General features: G+C 39.4%; 1 protein-coding gene across 1 annotated transcript; it reads right to left on the bottom strand.

Moving 5' to 3' along the window:
* Positions 1 to 261: 261 nt before the first annotated feature.
* LOC117302159 (protein mono-ADP-ribosyltransferase PARP3-like) lies at positions 262 to 11642 on the bottom strand. The gene is made up of 12 exons (XM_033785971.1): positions 11358 to 11642; positions 10073 to 10288; positions 8612 to 8737; positions 7794 to 7982; positions 7209 to 7347; positions 5916 to 6139; positions 4947 to 5003; positions 4563 to 4664; positions 4048 to 4134; positions 2846 to 3023; positions 1571 to 1717; positions 262 to 761 (listed from the first exon to the last, which is right to left on the bottom strand). The coding sequence occupies exons 2-12, from the start codon at positions 10274 to 10276 to the stop codon at positions 589 to 591; spliced, it is 1626 nt and encodes a 541-aa protein (XP_033641862.1). The 5' UTR covers positions 10277 to 10288; positions 11358 to 11642; the 3' UTR covers positions 262 to 588.
* Between the last annotated feature and the right edge of the window lie 1451 nt (positions 11643 to 13093).

Below are 13093 nucleotides of genomic sequence, written 5' to 3'. Positions count from 1 at the left end.
GGTAAACAGTATTGTCCAAAGGTCCAAAGGTCGTGTATCACAACTTATATATAAAATAACAAACCTGTGAAAATTTAGGCTCAATTGGTCATCGGGAGAAAATAAAGGGAAAACTCACCCTTGGTTCCGCACGTTTCGCCGTGTCGTGACATGTGTTTAAAATAAATCAGTGATTCTCGATATCGAGAATTGATAAATGTTTTAATGTTTTCTCAAAAAGTAAAGCATTTCATGGAATACTTCTTTCTGTAAACTCTGTAAGTTATTCGTAAATCTGTGAACTTTTTTTTTTTCCTGTTCCGAAAGTGTCGAAAGGCTTTAAGCAAAAAATGAGTGTGGTACCAGTCATAGCATAGGTAACTGGGTGGTATTTCAGCTGGTAGCCTATTTTTTGTCTAAAGCAAGAGTTTTCTGTGAAATTGGGCCCTGTCGATAACAAGATTTACATCTTCAAATCAAAGGTGTATTATTTGCTATAATCCCTAGCTAATCAGCAGTTAACAGTGGCTTCTGACACCCCCGCAATAAAATATATTGACAAATCAGGGATTAATTTTTCCTTCAAAAGTAATTTTGAAGTTCTTTTGTTCAAAAAAACTTAAACTCCAGCAGGTAGCGAATTCGGTTCTGACTCTCTTTATACACGAGATACTCACTCTGTGAGAAGCTGCTGCTGTTGTATTTGGGTTGTCCAACTGGCTTACCCTGTGGCACAAACACCTTCTTACCATCCAGCATTAGGTGGGCATCAACTTTAGGATCTGAGGAGAAAACAAAAAAGAAGTCATGTATTGGGTGTGGTCGGGTTGGCGTAGAGGTATCTTTCATTAGGGACTTTTCGTTTTCGACGACGGATGGTTCTGCGACGGTTGTTCAGCTAAACGTTGTCGTTTTCAGCACAACGAAGATTCATCCCAAGTACTGTCATAGAAATTGAGGGACGACCGTCCTCAAAGCCGACGCATGCGCAGATGACGCCAAATGTCATCTTTACCGTCGCAGAACCATCCGTCGTCGAAAACGAAAAGTCCCTATTGCCTTCTACCTCTAGGACCTCAGTTTGTATCACACTGGGACACCATTTGGATAGGGTTTTCAGCCCCGGCCTGATTGCGCGGGTTTTCCCTGTAAATAATTATATGGGGATTTCATCCAAAATATGAAACTGAAACTTTCTTTACATCAGTTTTTTTTTGCTGGTATGGTGGACGCGATAGGAGCGTACTGTTTGATTTGGGTGTATACAGACAAATCTACCCAAACCTTATCCTTGTAGCGTTGTGTCCTCCATATCTCAAAAAGGCTTATGGTCTTCTCTCCAAGAAGAGAAGATCTATCTTATTATTTTAATGTCTTAGTGTATTTTTATGTTCAACAGAATTGTACAAATCAGAGTCAACATTTAAACATCATTTCTTCTATCAAAAATATTACACAGCGACCATTACGCAATTGAAAAAACACAAGACCGTCAAATTTGTCAGGTCATGAGTTTACTGACTGAAAGTAAAAATTATTGGCCTCTGGCCTGCGCTTCAGTGACAAATATGAGTCCTTCATGGTTCCTTACCTGGTTCCGTCCGACCTTTAGCAATGACGCAATCGTATCCAGAAGGAGCTTTCCTGAGACTACTATCATCCATGGTAATGTGATGCTCCTTACCAAGAGCTACTTCATTCAGGAACATAATACCAGTGCCACTGTGTGTACTCGATACTGAAAATAAACAATATAGATTGGCAGTGTGAGCACCAGACATCATTGGCGACCGTCATCAAACAGTTGTTTTTTAGAGTTTGGTGTATAGCTTTTGTGAAGGGTAATTAGAACATTAAATTTAAAGTGATTATTATTTTTACAATTAATAAAAATAAAAACCTACCTAAAAAAACAAAATAAAGTCACAAAAACATACACTTTCACATTTACCTCCGACTCAAACTACTTTGTTTTCAAATCAAATGGTCCCTTTCATGCTAACCTACATAATTAAACAGCTACGTGAGCGGAATGTTTTTTAACAGAAATGCTATTTAAGCTTGTTTATAATTAGTTTATTCACCATTTAAATGTAATTTTGATATGTGTACAATGTACTTATTGATTAAAAAATCAGGCCCCAACCTCAAGGTTTTTAAAAACTAAAAACACTTCTGCCGTTGATGGCGCATGTCAAAATGACAATGCTTTGACGTCATGTCTGGGAGTTTGCTTTGTTATACCTCCCCGCTGCAACAAAGCGGCTATACAAATTGGAGCCGCTTTGTTGCAGGGGAGGTATAACAAAGCAAACTCCCAGACATGACGTCAAAGCATTGTCATTTTGACAAATTGGAGCTCCCATGACGTAACATGAGTGATTACGTAACAGAGCTTTTTCGCAAATCTTTAAGAAAAAAGCTGGATGAGGGTATTCGAAATGATTGTTTTTTTACACAATTAAAATCTTTTTTTAGTTATATGACTCTATTTCCTGATTGATTGAAAATATTTTAAATAAAATTAGCGAAATTCCTGACTTTACATTTTCGTTCAAGCAGGTCTTTAAAGATAAAGTTAACTGTGTACTGTCTCTTCATTTTTGGGGGAATATGTTCCAAAGCTGTTCAATTTTAAAATGACAGTCGCAGAGAATAAATGGATATTATAAACAATCTTTACACTAACAAATTGGCAAAGAGCAATGAATGTTTGGTTTCATTTCGTGTAAACACTAAGATAATTCAGTTATACAGTCTTTGTTGTTTGTGTTTTTGTAGTTTCTGGCTATTTCTTTTTGCAGAATTTGTATTTTCTATTAAAAAAAAAAAATAAATGTTAAGACAGAGTTGGATGCACTCTCACCATATCCTGCTGATTTGCCATGCTCAGAGGCAAAGTAGATCCCACGGCCAACACGACCACCAGAATGGGGCATGATACGTAGACCAGTCTTCAAAATGGCTGCCACTACGGCTACATTGGTGCCATGCCACAGCAGACGACGGTTACCAATTTCGTCATGCTCCGCATATCGCTCACTCTGTAATAAATGGGTCAAACAAATACATAAAGTAATCTCTTCATTGCTATACTGCCGTACAAAATTTCATTGCCTATCGCTCGTTTGACTGGATTTCAAAGTTGCCTTAATTCCATGGTGTCAAAATATTATATATTCGATGTATTTTTGTATAAATGGTACATTTTTTAGTGTGTATTTTTATATAACATATTTTTAGACACGCAAAACCAAAACGCATTTCACTGTACTACTATATTTACAAGTGACAATAAAACATGAATAATTAACATTATGTGGCCTTTTGTTTTTACCCTAGCAGAGTTTTTCTGGAAAACTAAATGACAACATAAAGAGCAAGACTCTGCTACGAAAGAAACAACAGACCACTATTTAATATTTGCATCTTTACCATAGGTTCTTTTGGTTGGTAAGCAGTTTGCAACAGCTAATTCTATTTCTACTTAAAATTTCCTGGTCCAAAAAGTTTTCTTATTTGTCCACGTCTTTTTAAAGCAATACAGTCCTTCCATCCTTTTGCTAAAAAATTCACTCATCTTGTTCTTAGTCACAACATCTTCTATCTAAAAACAACAATCAAAGGTCATAAGAAAGGCCTTAAAGTTGCCATGTCCAGCATTTGTGGTAGGTCTCTGACTTCCATGTCATCAAAACAACATTGAGAAATAGCAACTATCACAAATCTGCAAAAAATCTGCTTTGACTCATCTGAATCTAAATTAATATAGTCGGCAAAGGATCCAAATGGAGAGAAGACAATGAATCACCAGTTTTAGATGTGAGAATAAAACCCCTAGAAGGAAACCCACCCAGTCAGGTAGGGATTGAAAACCCCAATCCACATGCAAGGCCCCGGTCTGTACTCATCCACAGAGCTGAAAGGCAGGGCCTAAAACCACTGAGCCAATCTGACTGCCCTGACTCATGGTAACTTGACTTGCAGGAAAAAAGACTTGGTTTTAAATTTGACAACTGGCTGGTTATTTGATAAAAAATGGTTAGATATTGGTTTGAATAATATTACCTCTCCATGTCTGGACACAGTCCATACATTAAGTAACTTCTCCTTGCGCCAGCTGTTCTTAGTATTCTCTATGTAGGTGGAAATAATCTATAGAAGAAAAATTTTAAAAATCATCAATAATCACCAAAGATACTGCTGGTAATACCTTCAAATTATTTTTTAAAAGAATACATTTTTTTTTAAAGGCAAAGTATACAATATTTGGTTTTTGAAACGGTTGGGTTCTTTTAATCCTATACAAATATTGATGTCTTACTCACAAAACTGTTATTTCAAAATGTGGTCACGAGAAATATTGCAGAGAATCTTGAGCGATTATGTCCAAGCAGAAGAAATAATCCGTAAATCGAATACACAATCTAAGAGACATCATCAGTGTCAGAAATCTTAAAGGAGATCAATTCCTATATTTTCATTTTTCAATACACTCAACATGTTTTAGGGGTTTGGCTTCAACCCTATGATTTTTTCCCCCTCCACCCCTCCCCAGTATAAACCTCTGATTGATGGTCTACCTTGTGCTCTTTAGACTTGGCATCCACATGTTCCAGCTTGCATTTCAGAAGGTCATAGTTCACATCCAGAGGATTTGGTGCAACATCAGCCTGGGATTGAGACTGTAATGGTGAATAAAACCATTCAACAGAGTTATAATAAGGTCAGACAAAAAAAAAAAATGGAGATTACTTTTGAACACCGTATACATGTACTTTCATCTCCATCTTCAATTTCAAAAACTTAATTATCAGGAAGTTTCTGACCACTAGCCAAGCATAAATAAAAAAGCGTAACTTAAAATATAAACAGACATAGTGGTGGTGGTTCAAAAATGTCATGGAGCTAATAAATGCAAGATTATAATCATGAAAGCACCTCGATTCATTGGGTTTAAAACTCACCATTGTCTCGTCTTGTTCCCTCTTAATATCCTGGGCAATAACTATATCACCCAGTACCTGAATAAACAAACAGAAATAGATGGGTTAAGACCAATTAAGAACTCACTCTGCGGCAGAGAATTTAATGAGCAGAAGTCTCTTTGACCCACTTAGCAAGAGTAGTAGTGATACCTTCTGCCCGGGCAGCAGTTAATAAGCAGGGCACAGGAAATTGCCCTAACATCACAAGGCTGCATGGCCACTTTAAGATGAGGGCTATATTTAACTGATCTGGGCTATCAACCCAAATCAACTGCTACCAGGGGCACTTTGCCACCTACCGGTATACTCCCGGGGCTGAAACAGGGTTACACCCTTCTCAGTCTGTAAGGATGTAGGCATGGGTATCATCCACTAGGAGCCTGGTTGGTAGAGCAGAATGCACTACCTTCCCAACTTTTTACAAAGCACTTTTGGTTTTAAGGGTGGCCCTTGAACAAGGCACCTAAAAGATCCTTGTTCAAAGGCGTTACTCGCTCAAGGGCTATGACCGGAATTCAAACCCCACACTCTACTACTGACAACTTCAGGGGTCGATTTCCCAAAGAGTTAGGACTCGTCTTATCTGGAGTTAATCTTAGGGTTTGCATGCTACAGCGCTAGGTCCCAATATTAGTCTTAAGTTAGGAAGAGTTTTGTGAAATTGACGGCTGAGCTTGGGTCCCGTGAACTAGACCCTTTAGCCATAACATACCACAATGCCTCTGATGCTTAAAGTTATCAGCAGTGGGTCCAGTGTATGGAATAGTACCTATGGCACAATACAATACATCTTTAGTAACCATTGTCCATTTTGACCGTAATTCAGCACTATGGCTGCAAAGGTCTTTTTTGTGTGTGCGATAAACCATTTGAAATTCAAATTCAAATTCAAATATAATACTTTATAGGATTGGTCTGCAGTAATGCAGACATTTCCAATACCCTTACCAGCAACATGTCTTTCTTCATCTGTACTGTCTCAGCCTGGCTGATAGTAGGAGGAAGTTTCCTCCCAAAAGAGTGAGGAATAAGAGTGTAGAACTTAGAGGACAGCTCCTGTAGTTTAGGTCTTGATGCCTTGTTATTGATGGCTGTTTCTATCTCTTCTAGGGCATCAAAGCCCTTAGCGAGCTGGGCTTTGCTCAGCTTTCCAAGGGGCATCTTCTTTACATCTTGAAGCATTTTAAAGAACAAATGAAATAATTTGGTGTTTTGTATAATGTTATAGCAATAATTTGAAGTGAAAAGAATGTTATCTTTACTTGTGCAAGACAAGTCAAGAATAATAAATCTCAGGCATGGGCACCAAGGCATTTTCTCCTTGGTAAAAGGCACCCTGTGAGGAAATTGTAAATTTCTACTTGAGTATTTCAAGGGCACCAAGGCAATGACCATGAAGTATCAGGCCTGAAATCTACTCAACTGTCAATTCAGAAACAAGAATCAAGAAGAACAAGACGTTAACTATCACGTCATTCGGTCATTCAAAATTTGTTCATTAAAACATATGGAAGTGTCGTGGCGGAGCGGTTAAGAGCATCAAATTCAAACTCTGGTGTTTCTGATCAGCAGAGTGTGGGTTCGAATCCCCAGCAGTGACACTTGTGTCCTTAAGCAAGACACTCAACCATTGCTTCGTCCTTCAGATGAGACGTAAACCTGTTGGTCCCATGTGTTGTGTAACGCATGTAAAAGAACCCAGTGCACTTATCGAAAAAAGAGAAGGGGTTCGCCCCGGTGTTCCTGGCTGAGGCTGCTGTATGCGCCATAGCACCTTGTAAACCCTTTAGGTGCTAAATAATTGGGTCTCAGAATTCATCACTGCAAAACCTATCTTTCTGAAAGTTTGTATATACTCAGCGCCTTGAGTACCTTGTTTGGTAGAAGACTTCGATACTATTTTTATTATGTTGTTACTATCATATCCTGTCGTACATCCGATGACGTCATCCGACGTTACATCAGATGACGTCTTCAGATGTTAACAATTTTTAAACAGATTTACGACAGGATGTTTCTTAACGACCAAATTTTTAGTGACCGAATGACGTGATGATTCTCATCTTGCTCTTCTCATTTCTGGTTTCTGAGTTGACAGTTAAGTCAGGTCGGGGGTTTACGCGCAGTGGGTTATTATGTAATCAGTAAATTTATAACGAATAAGCACGGGGTGTGTGTTGCTTCAAACCGTAACAGAGGTATTGAAAAGAAAGAAAAAATGGCAAACTGATCTTAACTCACCAAGGTCAAAGTCTTCCATCTGCTCTTTGAACATGTTGTTATCAAAGATGAGGTTCATCAGACCCTGGGTAGGTTTATCTAGTTTACATGCAGCAACACTTGAAGAAGATTTCTTGCTGGTACCATCAAGAGCAGTTAACTGTATAATACAAAGTAATAAATACTTCAAACATGATTTACACCTAAACATATCGGCAGTCACTTTGAATTTAACTGAACTTTATCTTGGTGATTAAAATACAAGTAAAGAAATTATGAAAAAGATCCCCCCTAAAACAAGTAACTAATACTACCCAAGCACCCTTTACCCCAAAAGGGTCCCGAGGTGCTTTACAAAGGTTAATATTTAAGCAAGTTAAGACAAATACTGAACAATTCAAGATTAAGAGATTGATTGCACGTGTGAACCTTTCCAATGCAAGTGCTGAGGGCGCTAAGCGTAGTGTCAGACTTTTTGCTGTGCAATGGGTTGTGATTGGTCAATACGCAATGGGGCGGAGCTTAATCATGGGTCTATTGACATCAAACAGGCAGATTGAGAAACTTTAAAAGGAAAACTTAAAGACAATCTGTTAAACAAGTTACCTTCTTCACATCCTCTTCAACGTCTGCACTCTGATCTACCTCAATCAAGGTGTATTTGCCAGGCACAGGATTGAAGTTAGCTCGATCGGCCCACTTGTTGCGAGTCTTATCCTGATATTTCTTCTCAAAGGCCTTGGTGCCCTGGTTGACATCAGTGAAACTAATACTCTGATTAGCACCAGGCTCTCCCTGTACATTAATATTGATATCAAGCAACTGGTCAGGGCGGCCCAACTTCATAGCTTTTAAATTCAAGATATAAAAAGGAAAGGAGCTCATTTCCAAACCGATAATTGGCTTGGTTTAAAGGGAGGGTAAAGACCTTTGGTAATAACTCCAAAAAAATAAATGACCATTACAATTTACTTGGTAGAGAGTACTAGAGAGATTTTGCTATATTATAAAAAATTGCTTAAAAAAAATCATTTCAGTACCCTTATCTAGTGCCTTTCTAAAAGATTCACGAATAGCTCTGTTACGTCATCACTCATGTTGCGTCATAGTTGGGAGCTCCAATTTGTATAGCCGCTTCGTTCAAACAAAGAGTTATAACAAAGCAAACTCACAAGCATGACAACAAAGTATTGTCATTTTGATGCACACTGTCAAAAGGCAGAAGTGTTTTTAGTCTTTTGAAACCATGAGGTTGGGGCCTGATTTTTTTATCAATAATTTTGAAAATTCAGATGTCTATAAATATCAAAATTTCATGGTAATAACACCTGTTATAGACAAGATAAAACCGCATTCCCGTCAAAAACAAGTTCACTCAAGTACCTGTCTAAGAGTGATCTGTGTGAATGTCTAGAGTAACTTACCACACGTCCCCATCTGGTCCACAGTGTGTATCTACCTCCATCCTGAATCAGTTGAATCACATAAAACTTGTTGTTGTTCTGAGATATGTTGGTTTGATTTAACATACAGTCAAAGTCTTCATACACCTGTGAGAAATAAGAAATTACAACATAATACTGAATGACTAGCTGTTGGGAAAGATTGCACTGAAGGTCCTTTAAGACAATCTAGTTCTTTTTACCGACATCAAGAAGCACCTTTATTGACAGCCAATCATCATAAAAGAAAGAGGCTATTGAAGACGGTATGCTCCATAAAGGGGTAGCAACGAGTTCTTTTCACGGCTGTTTAAAACAGACAGGGTCAATGCCGTGTGATAAAGGCCTGCGCTGAAGGCAAGGGCCTTTATCACATGGCAACGACCATGCAAGGTTTTAAACGGCCGTTAAAGAACGAGTCACTGAACTCTTGAATTCCCATTCATAAATGCCTTTTTGATTAAAAGGCGTAATAATGTAAGAAACTCTGTAAACTTAATAATAATAATAATAATGTAGTCTTATATAGCGCCGGTATCCGCCACAAAAAGGCGCTCATGGCGCTCGCTCATGAAACAAAATAAACAGTTCAAAAGGAAGGAACAGAAAAAGTTTGTTTGTCGCTGGTCATTATTTAACTGCAAAGAGGTGGGTTTTGAGAACAGTTTTGAAAGAAGATGTTGTATTTGCAGTCCTGATGTGGTAGGGAAGACTATTCCACACCTTCCCCGCAGCAACCAAGAAAGTACGTGCTCCCCACTTATTCGTTTTTGACGTGCTTGAGCTCTGTATGTACTGTACGACGTCAGTGACGCCTGATTCCGACAGTGTCCGGATTCTTTTGTGCGCATGTGCGTATAGTCTTGGTGCAACACGTTCTCGTTGTCCTTTCAGACACAGCGCAACCAACTCACCGACGTGCCTGCAACACCCGTAACAAGAAATGCTCTCCATCAATAGGAATAGCGAAATTGTCTGAGGTGTTTATAAATGGTAATTCGACATATAATGACTTTTTTTATTGAGCTTCATCTACAGGCGTTTCAAAGCACTTATCATCATTCATTTCCAGAAAGTTTTCTTTATTAGTTTTTGAATCATTAGATCCATATTGTAATACCTTAATAGGGTTTACAGTGCCACGAAACACAAAGGTAAACCCATTCTCTTAGCAATAAGTGTAACTGGCAGTCTGGTAACTGGGTTCTTTCAAACGGGATCAACGGATTTACGTCCCATTCAAAGGATGAAGCAAAAATGGTTAAGCGTCTTACTTAAGGACGCAAGTGTCAAGATCAGAACTTAAACACACACTCTGTTGGCCAGAAACAAAAGAGCTTGAGTCCAGTAAACTTGACCCCTTGGCTATGACACGTGCCACAGTTGTTTAAGACCGTTCGGCTGAAGCATGTTGGACATGTTAAAACATAATGTTAAGCTTACCGCACCACCTCCGCCATAGTTTGAGTCGACAATGTACTTCTTACTCTTGCCCTTCTCTACCGTCTTCAATGCCTCTACTGCTTTCTTGAGGTCTACCTCCTTTTGGTCTATTGGCTCCTCCTCTAAGACCTCCACCTTGACTTTTTTTCCTTTGGCCGCAGTCTTGGCTGCAGTCTTGGCAGCAGCTTTCCTCTTAGGTGGCATGATGTGTCAAGTCTACAAAGAATTTGTAAAAATACCCCACGAGGGTTTATGGTCATCAAACGTGTCTGAACTACAGGCTTCAGCTATGGCTTTGGCTGGCACACCAAAGAATCCTATTCTTCATTGTTTTCATTCAAGCCAACGGCCAAAGCCCTAGCAATAAGTCACTTGCAGCTATAGACTCCTAAAAATTAAAATCGACACCCACTACATACCGACTCGGCCTATTCCTAAATTCACTGAAATACACTTTTGTTACAGAAGTCAAAAAGTGGCTGCACAGGGGAGCCCAGGAGGGTCAGCCTAGTTGGGAAGCTAACCAATTTTCTTTATAGGCCTATAACTATAAGCCTACCACGTGACAAATTGTTGAAAAGTATTTTTGGTTGAGAAGCAATCATGTGATGTGAAACAGCCGTAGTAAAAAGTAACGGATCGCCAAACGGTGTGGATTGGATCTGCTCACATAAAGTAAGAATTTATAACTCTTACCAATTTTGAGTTTGCGGAGTGGATTTTCTTGCCCCCCCCCCCATATAATTTTTGAGAGTTGACCAAAGATCATAGTTCCATACAGCATAATTTTGGCGAGATCTGATTGAAAAAAACCCTGTAAATTGGGAATGTACAAATTTGTTAAAACTTAAACTACTGTTTTACTGTACTATTTAATTAAATAAGGGGGTATAAAAAATAAAGGGCAAAATGATTTGCGTGTGTTGTGAGATCACCCTCTAATTAACTATGATGTTCGTGGAGACGATAGCTGAACGAACCTCATAGTTCTAGGAGTAACTCGTACCATGGAGGAAAATGCTCCTACATAGAACTTCGAACTATCTCCTCGATTAGAGGTCTTCCTCCATGGTAGGAAGGAAGGAAATTTGTAGAATGGTATTGGTATACTCAAATTGGTACAGTACAGATGAGGAGGGTGGGTGCATGTGTAAAAAGGTTAAAAGCGTGATCATGTTCACCGTTGTGCGAAATCAACCAGGCACTGACAAGTAACAGTAAAGTATTTAGCGACAGGACCATATTACCCCATATTATCATATGACAATGACAAAAGAATAAATACCTTTTTTAATTGTGAAAATAACAGCAAAATTGCACTAAACACAGGCACGCCCACTTCCTCCTTCAAACTTAACACCTCGACGACGATCCGCGGATCCGATAATTAAACAACTCTGGAAAAAATGTGTTTACAAAATTGCTGCCCTCAACGTGACGGCCCGTCCAAGTGGTCTGCTAGACTCCTTCCATGCACAAATGAACAGAACTGGCATGGGACACTCGTCGTAACCTCGTTTTTATACTCGGTTTTCAGTTTTACACCCAACTTTTCTAACATGCTGGAACAGGTTATGGTATCCCAGGCTTTTTCAATATCCTTCAAGCTGCACGATAATCCACCTTCATTCTCAATATGACGTCATCAGAAGTCATTCAGCCTGGAAATCTTGTGCCAACAAGTCTACTGACTCTACGGCTATTTGCTGTCTCTAGGCTCAATGAAACAGAACAGTCGTTCTCTTTGTATGACAAGCCCGAACGAAATTGCCATGATTATTCTAGTCTTGGTTCAAGACTCTCCTGGATTTGTCACAAGAGGGCGCGCTATCACCCCAACGCGCTATCAACCACGAACCGCTATCACAGGAGAACCGCTATAGCGGTTCGTGGTTGATAGCGCGTTGGGGGTGATAGCGCGCCCTCTTGTGACAAATCCAGGAGAGTCTTGAACCAAGACTATGATTATTCATTCAATTAGTGTCCGAAACGGCGACTTCGGCTACAGCTAGCTACGACTAGCTTCAACACTGGTAGACGAGCTGATCTAGACGTAGCTGTAGCCGAAGTCGTCGTTTCGGACACGGCCTAATTCTACCTCCATGATGCTACCCGGCTCGCGCTCACACGCTCCACTTTTACTGAATGACGTTTTCCATAAAGAGAAATTTGTTAGAAAACGTTAATTTACCGTACGGCTTTTACTTTTTGTTGAGAAGACAATGAACACGTTGCCTTGGATCGGTCGAGTTGGTCTTTGAAAAGCGCTTGAACCGTTTGTTATAAAATGCATAATGGTTAGAAAGATGTTTTAAAAAGTAGAATACAATGATCCACACACATTTGCCTCTAAATTGCGTGGTTTTCCTTTTACTTTGCGAACAAACACGGTCGGCCTTTTATGGGAGTCAAAAATCTGACTCCCATAAATGGCCGACCGTGTTTGTCGACGAGGTAAAAGAAAAAAACACGCAATTTCGAGTGATGCTTGTGTGGGGATCATTATATTCTACTTTTAAAATATCTTTCTAATCATATGCATTTTATAACAAATGAATACAAACGCTTTTCAAAGACCAACTCGACCGATTCAAGGCAACGTGTTCCTTTAAGTTTTAGGCGATTAGGCCAACGAAACCCCTTTGACCTAAAGGAAAAACTCAAGAGGAACTGAAAAACCAAATCCACTGCAACGCTTCGTCGGTCCAGTCCTTACTCTATGGTCGGTCCGATCGAGGCGGGCCAGCCCACAGGTAGGTGAAGGCAAAGCCGACTGCCGACATGGCCGACAATGTCTGCAAAAAAATACAAATAAAGCAGTCGGCAATCAACAAGGAGGTGCAGAGTATGCCACAAAATCTTTGTCGAGGTCTAGAAAAAAAAACTGTTTTAAAAGTTTAGGCCTAACTGCAATAAAAAAGACCTTTGATGATGAAGTTCTGATGAGAGTGAAAAGTTAAAAGTGTGAATCTGTTGAGCCTTGAAGCGCCCTCTGCTGCTAGTCCTTTTATTCCCTGAATC

This window comes from Asterias rubens, chromosome 2, assembly GCF_902459465.1.
Source record: "Asterias rubens chromosome 2, eAstRub1.3, whole genome shotgun sequence".
In the NCBI taxonomy this organism is placed as follows: Eukaryota; Metazoa; Echinodermata; class Asteroidea; order Forcipulatida; family Asteriidae; genus Asterias; species Asterias rubens.
This window is presented reverse-complemented; position numbering and strand designations above follow the sequence as displayed.

What these genes read in the sequence shown, in the direction of transcription:
- LOC117302159 (XM_033785971.1), bottom strand. Translation starts at nt 10,276, where the DNA reads ATGCCACCTAAGAGGAAAGCTGCTGCCAAGACTGCAGCCAAGACTGCG. An exon ending in TGAAGAAAGACATGTTGCTG is followed by an intron (nt 5,004 to 5,915) that starts GTAAGGGTATTG and finishes TTGTTTATTCAG; the next exon opens with GTACTGGGTGATATAGTTAT. An exon ending in CTGTGTCCAGACATGGAGAG is followed by an intron (nt 3,024 to 4,047) that starts GTAATATTATTC and finishes CATTTATTACAG; the next exon opens with AGTGAGCGATATGCGGAGCA.